The 20,193-nt window shown below is 41.8% G+C and overlaps 4 protein-coding genes across 6 annotated transcripts in view; 2 read left to right on the top strand and 2 right to left on the bottom strand.

Moving 5' to 3' along the window:
* The first annotated feature begins 3,537 nt into the window (after positions 1–3,537).
* Positions 3,538–4,644, top strand: LOC131885474 (fructose-2,6-bisphosphatase TIGAR-like). The gene is made up of 3 exons (XM_059233535.1): positions 3,538–3,694; positions 3,767–4,142; positions 4,208–4,644. The coding sequence occupies exons 1-3, from the start codon at positions 3,666–3,668 to the stop codon at positions 4,556–4,558; spliced, it is 756 nt and encodes a 251-aa protein (XP_059089518.1). The 5' UTR covers positions 3,538–3,665; the 3' UTR covers positions 4,559–4,644.
* LOC131885475 (pyridoxal phosphate phosphatase PHOSPHO2-like) lies at positions 4,567–5,508 on the bottom strand. Its single transcript, XM_059233536.1, has 2 exons — positions 4,941–5,508; positions 4,567–4,876 (listed from the first exon to the last, which is right to left on the bottom strand). Exons 1-2 carry the CDS (start codon positions 5,455–5,457, stop codon positions 4,647–4,649), a joined length of 747 nt encoding a protein of 248 aa, XP_059089519.1. The 5' UTR covers positions 5,458–5,508; the 3' UTR covers positions 4,567–4,646.
* Positions 5,509–6,103: 595 nt separating this feature from the next.
* LOC131885471 (protein furry-like) overlaps positions 6,104–20,193 on the top strand; it is a 29,649-nt gene continuing 15,559 nt past the window's right edge. For 2 of the 3 annotated variants that reach the window (XM_059233529.1, XM_059233528.1), the window contains exons 1-17: positions 6,113–6,359; positions 8,101–8,364; positions 8,437–8,824; positions 8,886–9,068; positions 9,282–9,627; positions 9,694–9,928; positions 10,051–10,295; positions 10,601–10,903; positions 11,010–11,223; positions 11,292–11,563; positions 11,708–11,876; positions 12,011–12,227; positions 12,578–12,751; positions 12,873–13,059; positions 13,151–13,457; positions 13,906–14,171; positions 14,485–14,598. In XM_059233529.1, the coding sequence (XP_059089512.1) occupies positions 6,221–6,359; positions 8,101–8,364; positions 8,437–8,824; positions 8,886–9,068; positions 9,282–9,627; positions 9,694–9,928; positions 10,051–10,295; positions 10,601–10,903; positions 11,010–11,223; positions 11,292–11,563; positions 11,708–11,876; positions 12,011–12,227; positions 12,578–12,751; positions 12,873–13,059; positions 13,151–13,457; positions 13,906–14,171; positions 14,485–14,598 (4,023 nt within the window). In that variant the 5' untranslated portion in view covers positions 6,113–6,220. Of the gene's footprint in view, positions 6,360–8,100; positions 8,365–8,436; positions 8,825–8,885; positions 9,069–9,281; positions 9,628–9,693; positions 9,929–10,050; positions 10,296–10,600; positions 10,904–11,009; positions 11,224–11,291; positions 11,564–11,707; positions 11,877–12,010; positions 12,228–12,577; positions 12,752–12,872; positions 13,060–13,150; positions 13,458–13,905; positions 14,172–14,484; positions 14,599–20,193 lie in introns of all 3 variants that reach the window. The other variant, XM_059233530.1, reaches the window with a different exon arrangement.
* LOC131885476 (uncharacterized) lies at positions 19,166–20,119 on the bottom strand. The gene is made up of 2 exons (XM_059233537.1): positions 19,897–20,119; positions 19,166–19,801 (listed from the first exon to the last, which is right to left on the bottom strand). The coding sequence occupies exons 1-2, from the start codon at positions 20,086–20,088 to the stop codon at positions 19,379–19,381; spliced, it is 615 nt and encodes a 204-aa protein (XP_059089520.1). The 5' UTR covers positions 20,089–20,119; the 3' UTR covers positions 19,166–19,378.

Below are 20,193 nucleotides of genomic sequence, written 5' to 3'. Positions count from 1 at the left end.
TGAAATTCATGTCAATTGCATTTCCAGCAATGTTGGAACTTGGAGGCTACGCGGCACTTACATTGGTTATTTGACAACAAAAGGAAAAGAAATTGCAGAAAATTTAATTTGCGCCAACATTCTGATATCCAAGGTTTACGTTTTGGATCTTCAAGTCAATTGATTGATCCAAAAATGTTACTGCGATATTACATTTAGGTAGCACAATGCAAATCAATCACATTTCAAACCCATTTGGCATCATACATTGGGCCAGAACGAAAATTCCAAGTTGGCAGTACGGTACATAGATCTCAGGCTGATGTCTGCAAATTTCTTATGTTCGGTCAAATGACCACCAAGAGTATTTCAAAACAATCCAAACTGTCCCCACTATGGTTTTCATAGGAGAGCTTAGTTTCTTTGATTGGGACACCTTTTATGGAACGAAAATAGTTTGTTTGATTTTAAAAAAGTTCCAGGATTTCATCCAATTGTAGCTCCTGTAAAGAACGGATCAAATAACAAAAATTGCCACCCTTGGGTATTGATAAATTCCTAAAGATGCCGACCCTATGCTGAGGCACTTCAGGTGTCATCATCCACGTCAAATTATAAAAAGGAGTCCTCAAGTGCACAGAATATTTTTTTCTTGCTTTACCACTACTTGTCAATTTCATAACATTTTTGTTTAGTACATACAGCACATCAACAATCTTTCATTAGCATCGTATTTGCACAGTTCTGAATCACCAGTCTATGTACTATCATCTGGTGAGAAATCCATGGTCAAGTTAACATTCGGGTGGATTTTTTTCTCTGCATGTACAAGAAGTGACATCTCAAACTCGTTTACTCAAAAGATACATCAAGCGGCCGATGGATCTTGTCCGGAGATGTCCAGTTCTAGGCTTATTGTAGCATCTGAATAGGGTCACAAGTCAAGGGGCTATGCCCATTGCCCATTACATCATGGAAACATGAAGCAGAGTGAAGCACACAAAAAGATCAAGGACCACATGAAGAAATGAAGAAATGTCTTGGACTTATGACCGCTCTGCCCACAAGGACATTTTCAAAGTAACTTTGCTCTAAGAGGCACTCTGTTTTACTTCTACAATGCTTGGGTAAAAAATGACTCGCTGAACAATTTACCAATGCGGATGTTCAACGTTAGGGTATTTTCTTTGACCTCCCTTCAAGGGGTTGGAACGAATTGCTCGAAAAGTAGAAGCTTTCTAAACTTGTAGTGTTTGTGTGATAGAATATCCAATTGTTACTAATATATCAATTATAAACTGCCACTTCATCATCCTAGATTTATTTCGGAAAAAAACTGGAAGAATAGAAAAAGTTCGAGGTCAGAGACAGGGAACTGCGAATTCCCAATCATGTGATGAGGGCATTCTTTTTTTGTTACTCAATGCAAGGGCCCTTAAATTGGGACCCGCAAAGAGATTCCAGGGGGTTTGGCCAAACCAATTTGCAAACTTTTGTGCCAACTAACCGGTATGCATTGTATGTATTCGGTAAGCCTTGTGTGGCTTGTGGCTTTGTTCCGGAAAAGGGTCCACTTGGATTTCTTTGACAACTCAAGGGACACACGCACAAGAAATGTCCGAGATCCTTTGCTCTAAAAGTAACTGGTCTGCCTTTCATGAAGGTAATATCCTCGTTCAATTTTCGATTGGTTGTCAGTGAGATAATTGCAGTGCGAAATTTTGGACGGCATAATGATTTTTTTGCACAGTGAAATGAACGGAACCAAATTTGATGCTTGAACTCGGGAACAAAACGCTTAAAAGTGCGTATTTTGAATTTACATGTATAACCATCTAGCTAAGATGATAATCGACGTTTTGAAGTTAATCAAAGGGACAAAATAAAATTATTGGAAATGGAAATGGTTCTATAAGGGTGGTCATGGGGGAAACTATCATTTAGGTTCGTTGCAAGAAGTGCCCCCTCTTTCAAGAATAAAATCATGCTTTTTAAAGCCACACAAAACTGGAATAATTGATATGCAATGTTTGAAATAAAATGCCATGCCAGTTTTAAATACCGATTATTTTCTTCAATTATCAGTAGAGGGAAGTAAGTTTTCGTTTTAGAGGGCTCTAACTCTTGAATGTTTATTTTCTTCATTTCTATGTATAATTTTTCCCACAACGATTTTTTGCGTGATTAGGTTACGGTTTTTAAAATTTTCTCCTTTCGATGTGACACAGGAAACTTCAATATTTCAATTGAGTGTGGGTGGGTTTTAAATAATCAATTGTTCAGCATTATTGAACGTAGCATAATTAGGTTATCAAGAGAAAAATGCTCTCTCGGCCTAAGATTCTGTAACAAAAAATAACACCCTAATACATTTTGACATTTTTCTGGCCTGCAGAATCATAAGGAACAACAGACTAGAATTTGCGAATAAGTTCAAGTCAATTTCACTTTAGGAACCGTTTTGGTCCAAGGTTATTGACTTACACTTTTAGAGGTTTTGAGAGCGCGGAACACGGCTTGATAGATTTGACACATTTGGTGCATTTGTAAATCTAAGTTCTATCTATCAAAATAATTTGCAGGGTGTAGAAAACGTCTAAGAAGACGCCATACTTCAGCGATAGATGAGCAAAATTTTAGTCTTAAATTGCCTTGAAGCACCAAAACCTGAAGCAAATATGAATGAATTCATGACGAAATGTTTGAATATTTTGTTTTCAATGTTCATTACTCATTAAGCGGAAGAAAAACATATCTTCTTCTTGCCTTGGGATGATAAATGAAATTTCGACTTCAGACGCTTAAGCTTCGGTTCATATGGAGCATCTTCAAATTGTGATCTAGGACAAATTGAATGAATGGTTTTTAAGGCCAGCACTACATTTACGAGATAACTTAACGCAAGTTAGTTCAGAGAAAAGGGCGAAACTCACCTTGATTTCCATCTTTGATTCTAGCCAACACATCTAATCCTATGATGACATTGGCAAAACCATGAACAAGTGGACTCCAGTGGTTCATGACAAAACATAGGAATTAGCTCAAATTTTTTTTACCCATCAAGATAATTTCAACTTAAGTACTCAAATAAGTGGCGTTGATATGATTTCCTAGCGTGGGAGAACCAATCTGACCCCGATCAAGACAATGTCTGGCAGAAGAATTGGCTAGTTTCGAGGGTGGGTCGAGGCTCAATCAACCTTTTATGATGTATGAATAAGAATACTGTGTTCATTCAAATGATGACGAACTTGAGGTTAACATTAAGCTAGATTATGGCAGGTATAAAATGGTTTTTGAAAACTTAGTACTCAGTTATACAATGTGATACGAGTTTCGCCAGGCGATTCCAAAACCACACTCGTAACCTTTGAAAGGAGGTGAAGGATTTTTCACCCACATTTTGTTCTGTTCTGCTATAAAAACAGATCCGTACTTTAACAACGAGTGTCATGAGCACATCATGCCTGCAGGGGAATGAGTTGCGAAGGCAAATGTCTCTCATGACAAATACGCTATTGTGTCTCTCCCCACCCATCTACAAATATTGGAAGATCACGCTTTCTTTTCGTGAATGGGCTTGCACTCTCTGGCGATATAAAAGCTCAGCAGATCCCTCAGTTGGCATCATTCAATGGCATCGGCTTTCCTAGAGCGGAGAAACGACATTCACTTGTGATAGAAATATGGACGTGAAACTGATCATCGTTCGCCAGTGAGTAATGCTTCAGCTTGCACGATTGCATACTCTGACCGACTTAATTATTCTCGAACTATTTTTTTTCAGCGGCGAAACCGCCTACAATCGCCAACACATCATTCAAGGACATTTGGATGTGCCATTGAACGAGAATGGCCGCATTCAGGCCTTTAGCGCAGGCCAAGCTCTCAAGGAAGTGAAATTCGATGCGGCTTACTCATCGGATCTTTCTCGAGCCTACGAAACTGCCGAAATCGTCTTGAACCACAACAAGCCGGGATTGAATGGCGGCATTTGGAAGTGCTACACGCTTAGAGAACGCGGAACTGGAGTGATGCAAGGCCAAAGTAGCAATTTACTCTTGGAAGAAGCCAAAGAGAGGGGGATTCCCGCTTATAAGTACACTCCTCAAGGAGGAGAGACCTTGGAAATGATGACTTACAGAGCCGCTCTTTTCTTTGAGGTACATTTGAGAACCCTATCTCGAATTCCATCATTCCATATTGATGATATTGACTGACTTTTTAGGATCTGTGCGAGGACATCAAGTTGCGTTGGAAGTTGGGCCAATCGCCCACCATTCTTATTGCGAGTCATGGAGGGCTGATCAAAGACTTGCTGGTCTATCTGGTCGAGAGAAAAGGCTGCACCTTGCCCAAGGTTGGGAACACCGAGTATCGCGCAATCTCGCCCAATTGTGGACTGACCACCCTCAATCTAAAATTGGACACTGAGCTCGACTTAAAGTCTATGCAAATTGTCGATCTTTATAACGGCAAACATTTACGAGGACTGGACTTGATGACGACCAAGAATCATCATTTGTCTTCATTAAGTGCGGTTTCCAACGTGCTGCGGATCCGAAACGATTCATTGTAATCGCCAAACGCGTGTCAGATTTTTTTACTCAAAAATAATATTTCGCTGATTCTTAATATGATCAATAAACTATTTGCACATCCGAATTTCAGAGGACAACACGCTCCTTCAGTGATGTCAAGATATCTAATCCGGTCTGCCAGAATATCACCTGAGCTTGGACTTGAACCCCCCGCTCATGTTTGACCTTTTCCATGTAAGGTCCAATGGCAAAGTCGCCTTGACGAGGGAAGGCCAAATCCGTTTTTTGCAGTTTCAACATGGCTGAGAAGTCATTGGTGCCATCTCCAGCATAGGCCACTCGTTCAAATTCGATGCCTAAAGAAAACATTAACCTTGATCATTACAAATTTCAACTCGATGAGGTGATTGATCTTAGTACCTTGAGCGCGTTTTTCATCGAGGTATTGGGTGAGAATGTCGCCTTTGCACATGTTTTTAGGGCTGAAAGGACAATGGGTTTGCTCGTGGAAAGGTCGGATTCTCAAACAACCTTCCTGGTCAAATTCAGCATGATTCGTAAAGACTTGATCGACCAATTGATCAAGGCCTTGATGAGCCAAGATCTCTTGAATGAAGAATGAATTCGAATCCGAAATGATAACCACTTGGCCTTGGTAATCGGATTTTATAGCCTTAATTAATTCCACCATGCCAGGCACAAGACTCATGGCCCGTAAAACTGTCCGGTAATCCTCGGATTGGACGCTGTTTTGGGCGTGAAACTCGAACACTTTTCCCATGAAAGCCGTCCATCCAGTTTGTCGGGCCTCCCGCGTCCAATCGGAAGGCACAGGTCCAGATTTCTCGGGAATCACTTGAATCTCCACATCCGTATTCTTTTCTACAATGGTGTGATCAAAATCGAAGACAAAGAGGAGCTTCTCCGGTCGATTCATCTTTATGATATGGATTCAGGCCCTTCAGGCCTCAGTTTGTTTATTATTCTTTCGGAAAGAGGCCTATATTAGCAGGGTGACACAAAATTGAGAAAGAAAATGAAAAATCCATCAAAACCATGAAATGGAAAAGCATTTATTAAGGATGAGAAGAAAGCAAAGGGCAGTTTGTTTATTCTGCATTCAATAAAAAACTCAAATAAGTCCGTATACATGTGGAAAAAGTCTGTCAGATACTACGGTTTTATGTTTAGCGTCACCTTACAGACTAATACATCAGCGAGCCGAAACTGTATCAAGGTAAACACATCTTGGTCTGAAGTCACTGGGACAATGATATCTTTGTGAGCAATGTTACAAGCTAAAGCAAAAAAGGTGTTCCTCAACACATGCGAAAATTAAAAATGTTCTTCTCTCAATGCCGCAAAACATTTCGGGCAATGAGCTAAACCCATCCCACAAAATTAATAGTCCTCGGAGTAGCTGAAGTAGTCCCATGCTCACTAAAGATAAATACCCGGGCTATCAACATACATCAAGTCAAACGGGACTAAGAAATACTAATATCGTTCGGTCTTAAATAAAATGAATCTCCGGCAAACCCAGAACCCCTGACGCACCCAGGAATTAGTCCACAAAATGCAATGACTGGAAACAGACACCCTGAAAACGTCATCCCTGAAAATCGAGAAATAACTTTCATCTGAGTAGAATCCAAAATTTCCGAAGTGATTCCAACGTTTCTGCCCATGTGGTAACGCCCATGGCCTCTGATGAGACGTCCCGCTGGCCCAACGAGGCGGAGGGCGATCCAGAGGCGGGGCTTCAAGATCCAGGCTCCACCCACCGGAATGAGGACGAAACCGCCTCGGATCCGCCCCCAGATTCGCAGCCGGCTGGAGGTCAGTCGGTCAATCAATCCATCTTGAGCTAGAATAGGCTTTTCATCGGGGCAAGGCAAATTCTAAATGTCTTCATCTTGATAACCCTAAACTCGTGCCAAAAGACGGATACGTATCAGGTGTTTCTGGCCTTGGCCTTGATTTGCATGACAGGAAGGCCTACGGTTTTTGGCATACCATTGCTTTCTTGGTTACTAGCCAGAAATGTCTATGAAAGGGACGAATCCCGATAACAAAAGGGCAAAAGTAGTCGTAACTCTCTCATAGTCTGCAAAGCTGGCCATTGAAAACGTCTCAATGAAATAGTTGCTTTCGTTTGGATTGGCTTGAAAGTTATGTAGAAGAATCAGGAGACTGGCTTGGCGAGCAGCGATTTTATATATTGATTCATATGTTGTCTGAAATCCGTTTGGATAGTGATACAAATCAAGCTTAATGCCTCACAGGACAATGATATTTTCTCGAGTAAGTGGGCCTATTTGGTGTTACCTAAGCTCTGATAAGGCAACAGAATTATACGAGCCAAAGTGTTCGGTTGATGGGGATCTCGTTATCGTTTAATCAAGACAGAAGAGCTTGCGATGATTCCAGGATATTGATGTTGGGCCCAATGAGATTGGTATGGCTGATTTGGTAAAGGAGAGGGATCAAACTTGGATTAAAATGGCTCCACAATCGATTTACAGCTCCAGTATTTGGCGACTGACATCATTTTATGACATGTGTTCTCATGCCCGTTCACCCTAGTTTGTTTGTCTAACTTATCAGAGGCCAACGAGTCATTCACCAAACCCTTCAAAGATCCATTTTTTTGTACTTTAGGCCCAAGTCTTCTATATTACATTGACTGGGGTCTTGGGTGTTGTGTGACCGTGGCTAGTCAGCCAGAAATACATCGCTCCGCTGTGCCATTTGATCCGAGTCGTTCGATCGCATTTCAATATCGAGATCCTCGGCATTCCCTTCTGTTTCTAATCCAATGTTTTCGGGAGCTCGAACTCGTTTCTCTTCGTTTCTTCATCCGGATTCGTCGCCCAATCCGTTCCAGATCGAGACCTTCCGTAAGGCCTTTTTTTTAATTCACATGGGATTCAACCACCTAGGAAATTGGGGAGCCAAATTGGCTTGCCTTTTGAACGGATGGATTCTTGTCTTTAGTCTTGGTTACATTTGGTCGATCTCAGGCAAAGAGCACAGATGTGTAGTGAGGGAGTGTGCGACCTTTGAACAAGTTGTCTCGGAATACAAAACACTGTAGTAGGTGTCGATGCTCTAGATGCCTTGGCTTAACGACTCACCAAAGTGTGAAGTATGAAGTGAACGGAGTATTTAGTTAGAGAGGGAAACACATTCACTAGGCTACAACTTGACTTCATCTACTACTAACTACTACTCGAAGGAAGGATAGAGAGAGAGAGAGAGAGTGAGCGGTTGGGCCTAATACATACTCACTGGCCTGGACGAGAAACACTTGACGGATGGAATCGAAAGCCGTGAAAATGGCGCAACGATAGAAAAGGCACCAATTGTATCGTAGTATTCGTGAATGTCACAAACGTGACTCATTGTGCGTCCTTTGTGTTGTCCAAGCTCGCTTGATCTTACCATTAGATTAATCTCAAGCCACGAAGCTGTGGTGGTTCGGGAAAATGGAAAAGCGGCTTAGAAAACTTATCCATCGAAGTGAGAAAAGTCGGACCTTCGTATTTACTCTCCATGATTCGTTTCTTTGTCCTTGTAGAATTCGAGGACGATCTGACTGTGGTTGGATTTCCTCCCGTGGAGGAGAGGTCGGGGCCTGAAGGGGAAGAAGACCCCGTTCCATCCTCATCCTCTCCTTCCATACCAACCAACACATATGATGATCGACAAAATCACTCTGGAGATTTGGTTCCGGAGGACATCATTGCCCAAAGTACCAATGAAAATAACCAGGAGGAAGAAGAGCGTCGAGAAGACGATCCTGAAGATGAAGATGATGAGGATGAGGATGATCCCGAGCAATGTGATCATCATTTTCATGAGATTTTTTTTTCTGCACATGTTATTGATTAACGCATATTTTTTCATCCGTCAGACGATTCGGTTCCATCAACGATCACATCCAGCCAGATTCTTCCATGGGGAGCTCCCAAAGAGCGATCTCGCTATCCCAGTAGCTTCAACATCGACACGGATATCAAACCGGGAGAGTTTGTGATGCGGACTCTTTTCGCTGAATTCACCATTGAAGTCGAGAAGAAGATATCTGCTATCATGGGCGAACCCTTGGAACGACCTTTATCGAAATCCTTACAACGTGGCGAAGATTTCCAATTCGACCAATTGTTGCAGGCCTTTGGCAATGTGGGCGAACATTGTTTGCCCTCTTTGTTGAAAACCCTTTTTGGTTGGTATGATCGGCAAGGTGTGGAATGGGTCTTATCAGATTACTCGAAGGGAAAAGCAGACTCAAAAGGAAAAAGGTACATTTTGATTGAATTCCTCTGATTTGGTCGCGATTCAAGAGATTCTTTTCTCCTTTAGTGATCTCACCGGAGTTCGGTCGGAATTGGAATTCGTCTCCGAAAAAAGAGACCTGGCGATTGAATTCATCTTTTGCTTGGTTCTTATCGAGGTTCTCAAACAGTTACACGTTCATCCTGGACATGAGGAGCTGGTTCGCTACATCGAAGACATCGCTTTCCGACACTTTAAATTCCGAGACTCGTAAGAGCTTTGACTTCGAACAAAATTGAAATGATTGATGTTTGAGATAGGATTGAGAGAAATTGATAATTGAAGAAATGAAAGTTGTCGAGCAGACAGTAGATATTGTAAGAAAACAACTGTCCCAAAACTAGGACGTTTGGCATCTTTCGTCGGCAAGGGTATATCACCACCGCCAATTTGAAAGACTAACGTTACCCCTTCCTCATCTAGAGCCTTGTTGGGCCCCAATGCGGCCAATATGCACATGATCGCCGATTTGTACGCCGAAGTTTTGGGCGTTTTGGCTCAAAGCCGGTTTTTATCCATCAAACGCCGATTCTTCGCCGAATTGCGAGACTTGCGAGCCCGTGAGCCTTCAACCCATTCCACGCAATCCATCATATCGCTCCTCATGGGCATGAAGTTCTTCCGGGTGAAGATGGTTCCCTTCGAAGATTTTGAGCATTCCTTCCAATTCATGCAAGAGTGTGCTCAATACTTCTTGGAAGTCAAGGACAAGGACATCAAACACGCCGTGGCCGGGTTATTTGTCGAAATTCTCGTCCCCGTCGCAGCTGTAAGTCAACTTGATAAGGCAATAACATGTTTTGGGTCTGATAATCAAATCAAATCTGATTTCAAGGCCGTGAAAAACGAAGTCAATGTTCCGTGTCTGAAAAACTTTGTGGAAAAGTTGTATTCACAGACGTTGGATATGTGCACGAGAAACAAACATCGATTGGCTATATTTCCATTGGTGACTTGCCTCTTATGTGTTTCTCAAAAGGCGTTCTTCATTCATAATTGGCATTACTTTCTGACCATGTGTCTCCAACAACTCAAGAACAGAGAAAACAAAATGGCTCGAGTTGCTTTAGGTAAATCCCAATGTCAAGGAAAATTTATGATATCCTTTCAAATGATCTCAAAAGCTCCCGTTCGGAGGGCACCATTTCCATGTGGAAGGTAACCTGGGATTTTTTTCTTTCATCTTGGACAGAATCGCTTTACCGATTGTTGTGGGTGTACATGATTCGAATCAAATGCGAGAGCAACAACGTGACCCAATCTCGACTTCAGAGCATCGTCAACTCACTCTTCCCCAAAGGATCCAAGGCCGTTGTGCCGAGGGATGCTCCTCTGAATATTTTTGTGAAAATCATCCAATTCATAGCCCAAGAGAAGCTGGATTTCGCAATGCGCGAGATTGTATTCGACTTGCTCTCCGTTGGCCGACCAATTAAGGTAATTCATTATTGCCACCGTGCATCCTTTGCCACTTGAAAAGATTTTCGAATCTTCAAAGCTATTGAGCAAGTGCGCTTTTGGAAGTGAAGGGTTTTCAAAAAACGTAGTTCAAATTAAATCACGTAAAGTTTAGGCTCTTTTTTGACTAAGCTAAGTTTGCCTAGTCCAATTGTCTGTCTTATCAAGATTGGAAAAGGCTGAATGTCTTGTTATGTAAATTGATATTCGTAAATCATAAACAAGTGTTATTAATTAGAGGGTTCCGAATGTATCCTTAATTTGTAAATAATGCTTTTGTGCAGGTTATCAATGCCCCCGAGCGAATGTCAATTGGGTTGCGTTCGTTTTTGGTCGTGGCTGATTCACTGCAACAAAAAGAAGGTGATCCTCCCATGCCTCGAACTGTGGCCGTTATGCCCTCAGGCAGCACACTCAGAGTCAAGAAAACCTTTTTGAGCAAAATGCTCACCGACGAGGCTGCCAAGAACATCGGAATCTCATCCTATTATCCCTACGTGAGAAAAGTCTTTGACGACATCCTGCGAGCCTTGGACCATCAATTCGGCAAACCTTTATTGATGATCAACACTCAAAACGCTGCAAAGGTTCGTACTCTGATGATACATATTTGATTTCATGCCGGTTAGCTTGGCTCTGATCGGTACTGATAGACTGACTGGCTTTCTGGTTTCATGTTCGGCTCGCATTTAGGAACCCGATGATGCCAAACCCAAACTCGATTTGTTTCGCACGGTGATTGCGGCCATTCCGCGGCTAATCCCCGATGGGATGAGCCGAAGCGAGCTCGTTGATACCCTAGCTCGCCTCACTGTTCATAACGATGAAGAGCTGCGGGGTTTGGCTTATCAAAGTCTGCAAAATCTGGTAAATGATTTCCCAGACTGGCGAGAAGACGTTCTATTTGGTAATGAAGTGGATCGAAACTTTTTGTTTCTATTATTCCTCCAACCCTTGTGTGCTCCCCTTTTGTAGGCTTCATGCAATTTGTGGTGAAGGACATCACGGATCAGCACACGAACCTCTTAGATAACGCCTTGCGCATGGTGTTCCAATTGCTCTCAGCTTGGCGAAATGCTGCTGACAAAGTGGCGAGTAAGTCGCAACACGATCCCACTCGCAACCATGATCAGCACAATCGTCCTGACTTGGCAACCACGTTGCACATGGCTGAAGGCTTCGCTCTCGTCATGCTCTGTCATTGCCGGATTCAGACCCGAAAGATTTGTCTCCTTATTCTTAAAGAGGTGAGCGAACTAATCAATCAAAGTGAGCCGTAATACTCGAGCTCAATTCGCGATGCTCTGTTTTCTCTCCAACGAATTCACGAGATGGTCCGATGTTGGTTCTTCGATCGATAGAAAGCTCATTTTTTCGTTTCATATTTCGAGGTGAAACAATTGTTCAAGATCTTGGAGGCGGTTCGAGGAGATCATATCGTTTTAGATGTACTTGACAAGGTCACCGGGAAAGTGGTGGAAAGCTGCCTTCATTTAATGCCTCCTCCCGATAAAACGTCCGCTTTCAACATCTCGTCCCTTGACTTTCAATGGCTTACGGGTAAGCGAGCCAGCTCATTTTATGAGCCATCAATATCTCTTTCGCGACGACTTTGATGATGAGACTGATGGCAATGGATCGGTCGTAAAGTAAAACCTTTCGAGTATTAATTTTATTCTCTCCCCCTTGTTTAGAACGCACTTCCTCTCAATGGACGTCAGGATTCAATGAAGAGGGCGTGGCAAAGTCAGGCTCGACCCAGCACCTCTTCGCTGCTGATCCCTGGTCGTCTTGTTTAATGGGATTCCTTGAGCCTGATCGACTCCTAGCTTTGTGTCCGTCGGCCATCTTCCAGGCTTGGCCCACGGTCCACACTCGATTGACTCAACTTTTCTCCGTTGTGGATCCTGCGTAAGAATAGATTTTTCCCCTCTTTGGTGTGCAAAGTACTGTATGCAAAGTAAGAACCAGGGCGAGTGAGTGAAGGGTCTGGGTCAAATCCCGATGATCCCTGTTGTAAATCTCTACATTTCCCATTTGGTCACGACCACGACGGAGCTGGGAAAGTTTGTAGTTTATGCAAAATGGTCGCGTCAGCTGTCCGTAAGTGGGTTATTGTAGATAACCTTTGATCGTATTATTACCAACGGATGACGAGGCGATTTTCACTCGGGCTCGATCTCAAACTCGATAGGGAGAAATGTGCCAATAAAAGGCGAAAAAACTCACTCTGTCTCTTCGTCCCTGTTGGCTGGTTTCAGACCGGTGACTGACAATCGGGCCTCTTTATTGCGCCCTGGAACTGCGCCCAAGAAGACTGTCAATGAAAAAGATATCTCGCTTCATCTGTGGAAGAACTACACGGCCTTTGCTTGCCGAGTCGTGCCACCCATTCCCAATCCCATCATCCGATGCGTCTCTCCAGATCTATTGAGGTAATTGAGCGTTGCGTTGCATTCTCGAGTATGTGGATGAGTTGGTAGCATGGCCGGAGAAAGCGTCAAGAACATCCTTGCGAGATCTCGAGAGTCAACAATGATCGATTTCTATTTCCAGCTCGTCTCCAGAGAGTCTGGGCATGGACCGCTCTGATACGAAGTCCCCGTCCCCAATGGTTTCCCCTACGGTCTTTTATAAACTGATCGTTCCATTGCTCCGATGTGAAGTGGTTGATATGAGGGATTCCGTGGTTCAGGCTCTGGGCAGGATCAATCATACCGCCATTATGGACCTCATGTCCGAGGTAAATGGAGGCTCGCTCTCCTTTTTTAACTGGCATAATTGCCCTCCACTTCTAGATGCCTTGGAGTTTTAACATTTTTTCCGGTTTTTAGATGGTTGTGTATATTCGAGAAGCCATTGATCGAAAACAAGAGAATATGAGACGAAGGAGACGCCGCGATGCTCTTCGCTTGCAATTGGTCCGGGTGTTTGATTTGATAGCCAAACAAGGCACTTTCAGCTTGGCTTTGTTGGTCACTGACCCAGACAACGGCGGATTAGCTCAGACTTTCACGGATTACATCGATGGAGCTCGACTCTATTTGGAGAGTGAGGCTGAGAAGGAAATTGTCCCGAGCGTCCGTGAAATCAAAACCTATTTCAGCAGCTTTATCAAGAATCTTATCGAAAGTTTTCCATGTAAGCAATTGCCTTTTGCCCAACTTAGACGTTGATCTTGAACCACGTGCGTGAGATGCAGTTATGATCTCTTAAGAGAGCCACTCTTGGTGATTATCATGTTGCCTTGCCAAAAATGCTCCTCGTTTTGTTGAATGAGAAGGAAAGGGAACAGTCAGACAAATCTTACGAGTTCTCTTAATTTCTCTGCAATTCGTTCTTTTATGTCATGGTAGAGTAAAGACACCCTGATTAGGCAGAAAAACCCCTCGTGCCATTCCAGACCAAATTCAAAAGGCTCTCGAGCCGCAGAACCCTTGAGTTTTTAATGCACTACACGGTAGTTTATTGACCAAAGGACATCGCATTTCCCAGTTGTCAAATCTGCCAACTCGGATGAACATGACAATTTTCTTTGCGGTCATTACCCGTCTAATATCTTGCTCGGTCCATTCTCATTTAATCATAGTGGAAAGGCGACGGAACCTCTTGAAAAAAAGCCTGAGAAAGGACTTGTTTTACTTGTTTGCCGGTTGGAGCGGAAAATTCGGTTATCCTTTCGAGAGCTCTCAAAGCAACCAACATCACCATCAACAGCATCCTCACCATCACAACCAACATCACCATCAAAGTGGAAGCAGTGGAGGGAAATCCTTCACCGGAGACGAGAACAACCCAAATTCAAGTTCTTCACCCATTGTTTCGACCACGGAATTTGAATTCTCCGCCTTGCAGGTTAGATGCGTTTTGAAATTTTGAACTGGAAAAGAGTTATCTTTACGAGCTTCAGAAGATGAAAACGTATATCTTTCATAGCTAAAGCTGACGTCAACGTATCCCTACAATAGCTTTCTGCAAACTACCTAAATGCCTGGAACTGCAACTAATTTGTGTAGAATAAGAAAAACAATTTGGTTCAATACAAAGTGGCCTCTATTGAGTTTTTCTCGGGCTTATTCATTAGTCGATGACTAGGAAGAATTTGAACAATTTGCCCCTCTTACGAGTTCTTTCATTGGGTCTCAATTTCTTTCAAAACCATTTCCAGTCCATGATTGCCGTCCTTTGCTGCGGAACTTGCTTTGACGATAAGGCTCTTAGTGAGGAGAACAATCACATTTTCGCTCTGTTGGACATGCTTCTCAATTCCAAGGAAAAAAAGGTAAGCACTTGAGCCAAGTTTATTTTCAAGAGTAGAATGCAATTTCCACAGAACCGCTATCTTTTATGAGCACTGTTGTTCTGTCCAATTCATCAATAACACGGTTCAAATATCAGAAGTGTTTACCGTGTTTGCTACGAATATAGAGCAGAAGGATTGGACTTGACTATGACCAAAAGCGAAATGGAATTGAGTGGAAAGGGAAGCAATTGGTTGCCTTGAAGCTAATTTCTTTTGTCTCACTTTTTGGTAATAAAGGAGGATAGATTTAAAATCCAAGTAATGCTTTGATCAACAAAGAGAGGCGAACAAAATGAAATGGTAAAGCTTCAAATGCAAGTGTTAGGTAAATAGGTGCGAATTTTCTTTGAATGAGAGATAGAACTCCGTTGAAGTGAAAAGGTCAGAGCAAAAGCCATCCGCAAAGTGTATGCATTGCGAGCAAGCCAAGCAGACCTTAAGAATGGATGCTAGGAAGTAGCTTATGTTTGTAGAGGCATTGCATTCAATCGGCTGGAGTAGCATTGTTCAATTGCCTACAAGTTAAGCTGCCGGAGAAAACCATTACCAAACCCGCCCCTGTCACTCTTCTTTCCTTTCTTTTCAATGGTCAGAGGAGGATTCCCTTTTAACTCCCTCTCAGTCGCAGAATTAGTTTCAACTACTAGAGCTGTCCACGAGTCCGAAGACAATGAGCTGAGTCTCACGGGTGTTTTAGCCACTACTGACTGCAAGTCATGTGAAATGATTCGTCAATACTCGAGTCGTTAAGAATCTTTTAAAATTGCCGAAGTGACTCGAGTTTTATGAGGCATCTCAATCACTCCTGACAGCTCTAGTTTCAACCTGAGCTTAAACTTGACCATGCTTGAATTAGAAGACAAGGCAGCGAGAGGTTGATTTCCTATGGGACCAATCTTTCCCTCTTCCATTGCCTTGGCAACTCGTTCAACTGCTTCCTGATCTCAAGGTAGTTCCAAAGTTGCCAATCTTCAATTCTGATTTGAGCTTCAGACTCAATGTCTCGTCGAGTCATTTGGGACTTGGTCCTTGGAGACTGGAAACTGGTGAAGGTGACGATGATGCCTTTTGACAGAGTGGAACAAACCTCTTAAATTTCGTGTGAACGAGCTGGAGTTTGGATACCCTTCGCACAGGAAATGATGCTGTCAGCATTCAGCTTGTGGCCAATTAACAGTTAGCTTGCAGAAGCTCTGCTCCTAGCAAAAATAAAGCTCTCAGTAATTCCAATTCATTTCGAGACTTATTTGATACCATGAAGAGAAAAAATACTCAGATACTCGCAAATGATCCACACTAACAGAGCGTAGAGTTATTCGATGAGTTTGGCAATGGGTGCATTCCTTTTTTGGTGGTGGGTGGGTGGGTACTAGAGTCAGGGGTGTTGGTTCCTCTCGTGCATCTAGCGCAGGTAGTCATACATCATATCGTAGAGGATTTTCTGATAGTTAGTGTCATGGCCTTATCATACCTATACTCCGTCTGTGGGTGGTGGTTAGTTAATGACTAAAAGTTTTTTTTTGGGAATGGTCGGGGAGGAGATTCGAACCTGGGACTTCTCTTATACTAGGAAATTTCGTTTAGCCACAAAACCACGTCACCAAGTTTTCTTTTTACGCTTATCCTAAATGAATTTACATACAGAAAAACGAGGTTTCATGGCCTAAGCCTGTCATGTAAGCCACATTTGGGTGATGGTTCTAGTACAAATCAATTTCCTTCACTGCAAGCTTGCTCACAAATGATAATGTGCATGCAATATGACCCTTTTTGTCAACACTATAGGCGAAAGATGATAATGAGCCTCTTCTCGTTATTTTTCCCTTTATCAATCTGGAACCCTCGTGACTACTTATTCTTGGACTTTTTGTTAAAAAAGACAATCCCAGTCGATTTTTCTGAAGCTTGTTTTTTTTATAGTTATTCAGCTTCCAAACAGAAAGGAACCCAACTCAATATTACCGTGGCACTGAACCATTTAACTTAAAGTCTGTGCGCTCAGAATTTCAAATATAACTGACGTGACCTAAATAGTTTTAGACTACTAATATTGCAGAAAGAAAGCAGTTTCAGAAACATCTGAAGAAACTTCATAGAATTGGAATGGCTAGGGGTCGCAAAAAAGTTTTTCGTGACTACTTATTCTTGACTTTTTGTTAAAAAAGACAATCCCAGTCGATTTTTCTGAAGCTTGTTTTTTTTTTCTGTTATTCAGCTTCCAAACAGAAATGGAACCCAACTCAATATTACCGCTTGGCACTGAACCATTAACTTAAAGTCTGTGCGCTCAGAATTTCAAATATACTGACGTGACCTAAATAGTTTTAGACTACAAATTGCAGAAAGAAAGCAGTTTCAGAAACATCCTGAAGAAATTTCATGTAAATTGGGAATGGCTAGGGGTCGCAAAAAAGTTTCTTTTTAGGCTATGAAAATCAACCAAAATAAGTTGGAAAAAAACATAAAAAGTTCTAAAAAATGAAATAAATTTGTTTGGTGGTGAGTATTTTGGTGGAGTAATACAGGGCAAAATTGCTAATAAAATTTATCTAGGAAGATCTTGAGCTATTGATGGAAAATCATATACAATCAAGATAAAGTTAGATATAAGCAGACTTTACTCAGACTTCACTTGAGGTTATTTGCAAGCAACAGAAATCATAGTCAAATAGAACAATAAATCGCTTTTGAAAAATCGAGATAGAATATGTTGCTATGAGGAGCATATGGCACCAAGTACAATGACCTATGCAGTGTTCTTTAGTAACCCAACCATATATAGTCATTTTTAAACAAGGGGATAAGCAAATAAATGAAACTCACTGGAAGAAGTATATCGTAAGTGCAAAGATAGGATTAAAAAACGTGCTCAATTTTTTGCAGCCTCTAATTTTTTACGAAAATAAATAGATCAAATCTAATAATTTGAGATGTTTTCCTTAAGCTCTTTTTTACCTCAAAATGACGAAAATGTATCAGTGTTCTCAAAAACTTGTTTTATAGGTTATTTTCTGAAATTGTAGAAAAATAAAATTGCTTGGTCCTACAATTGCAAGAAATTCAACATTATTTCAACTTATTTTATTAAGTTATCTGCCGACCCCTAGCTATGACACTAGATATGGCTCCATAGGAAATGTCACACTCACTCACAAAGAGAAGGCATGCTCTTACCTATCTCTGACAAAATCTCTACACCATAAGTTTTGTTGAATGCCTTATTTTGATGGACTGCTATTGCTTGAAAAAGATGAACAACAGACTTGATGTATTTTCGTACTCTAAATTCATTGAAGCATTCATGTAAAAATTCTGGGTCAAATTCGGACTATCTACAATACTTTGGGGCTACCCTGCAAAGCTCAAGAAGGAAATGCCCTCTTTCAGTAATGGGATGAGTTGGGACTCGAGTCCTAGTGTTTTCTTTTCCAGTCATTAAGTCGATTTCAGTCATCATAAAAAAGGTTTTCTTTTTCATATGAATTTCGTTAGAAAACGGGCTTTTTCTTCGTCATGAATTGACCATGTAAAGAAGCAGCCCCTGAATGATGATTTCAATAGCCCTCTTTGGCTTAGTAAGAAACAAGATGAGTCTATTTGTTTGACTAGAGCCAGTGGTCTATGCTAAAGTCTAGTAAAAGACTCGAAGTTCGGACTCGGCGAGTCCGAACACATCAGAAAATCGAAGGACTCGCACGAGTCCGACTTTTGCTGGACTCGCCCAACATTACCTCTATGTTCTCCTATAACAGGTTATATTTCTAAGATAACAAAAAAATCATGAATGCGTGGATCAATCACCAAAAATATGGATTAGGTTTTTCAATAAATATTGTCGTAAAAGGACACAGTATAATGACTCGAAAAAATTGCCCAGTAAAGAATTGGAAGAATTATTTTCTATTTGCATAATTAAAAAAATATATTAATTTGTTATAGAACGGCAAGTTAACCAAGATGTTTCATCCGGTTATTCAACAACAGGTGATGGCTATTCCTCAAATACTTGGTTAAAACTAAATTGCCACATGCCAATGTCTTTAGCGATTTTTTAAAACACTTTTCGCCGATTTTTTCTTTATTTGACATTATTAGTTTCTTGTTTTATCTTTTAAGCATTTTATGCAAGGCAGTTTCATTCTTTTGCAAATGGTTTGATGTTCATAGTTGTATCAACTAATCCAGTCAGTCTGTACAAATAGCATGAAATATAATTTAAGTATGGAAAAAGATCATTACTCTCAACACTTATATGAACTTTCAAATGACTAGGAACTAAGTATTTAGCTCGAACAATCTTCTTTTCTCTCCTGGAGGGACTGCCTCATTTCAACTCTATCTAACTTGGCAGGCAGACGAGGTAAAGTTATATCGCTTCTTTTGGAGTCGTGTTAATTGCCATACCAACCATACCATCATCACTACATCGTTTAGAGTACTTTTTCGCTTTCATAACAGGGGCAAAAAGAACAATCTTGCTTAGTTTTTGAGTTGTGTCATTGTCTTCTCTTCTAAATACTCAATTGTAGGTTAGACTCAAGAGGTATTGAAGTCTGATGTTTCGTTTCTATTCATTCAACCAATCCATCTATGACACGAATTCAATATATGTTCTAGGGGTGATCATTCATTCACCTACAAGTCTAAAAATATGTGACATTTGACAATTAAGTGATGAGTGAGTGTTCCGCCAACTATGTTTACGAAAATAGGATCAATCCGTCTAGAATTCGAGATGTCATTTTCGGTGTGGACCGCCTTAGCATTGGTGCAATAAATCCGGGAGGGAAATTTGCTCGACCGCGATCAATTGGTCTTCATTATTCACAGTGATCACCACGTCGCGTTTCGGGATCAACAATGAACGGGCCCCAGTTTTGGATGCCCTGGAGGTAGTTCCATTGGAAGCAAGTGGCGTCTGTTTGGCTGTACTGCTTGTTGGAGTTTCTGTGGAGGACACAGCATCCCTGAAACATGGAAGTAGTCTCCTGGTGGACGGGAAGAGCTCGATAAAAGCAGCACGGAAACCCTTGTCCTTCCAAATGTAGAAGACGATATTGACAGAAGCATTTAGAACGATGCAAGTGTGGTTCAATATGATGAGACTCTCTTTGAACGTGGTGTAATCGGTTAACGTTCCGTAAAGTGCCCAATGAATGAATTCAGCAGACGTCAAAATGAGCTAGAATCAGAAAATGACGTTTAGGACCAAAATGGACCTGATGGAACGAACGGCCTTTTGTCATACCAAGGCATTAGGCCGCCGCCTGTGCTCACCTTAAAGGATTGAGAAATCACAAAGAACACCACGATCAAGAGTAATATTGAGCCTATGGTGGGCTCTGGGGGAGGTCCTCGAATGGTTTTGTTCAACCCAATCCCCTGATTTTGGGCCTTGGCAATCCGCTGAGCTAAAGCCGCTCGAGCTTCCGCTCGCTTGACGATGACTTGTCGGATCCGATAGTTCATGATGGCGAGGGCAATCACTGGGAATATGACCATTAGGCCGTACATCCGCCTTGGCCCGATGACAGGTCGGATCCGATAGTTCATGATGGCGAGGGCAATCACTGG

This window comes from Tigriopus californicus, chromosome 8, assembly GCF_007210705.1.
Source record: "Tigriopus californicus strain San Diego chromosome 8, Tcal_SD_v2.1, whole genome shotgun sequence".
NCBI classification, from domain to species: domain Eukaryota; kingdom Metazoa; phylum Arthropoda; class Copepoda; order Harpacticoida; family Harpacticidae; genus Tigriopus; species Tigriopus californicus.
This window is presented reverse-complemented; position numbering and strand designations above follow the sequence as displayed.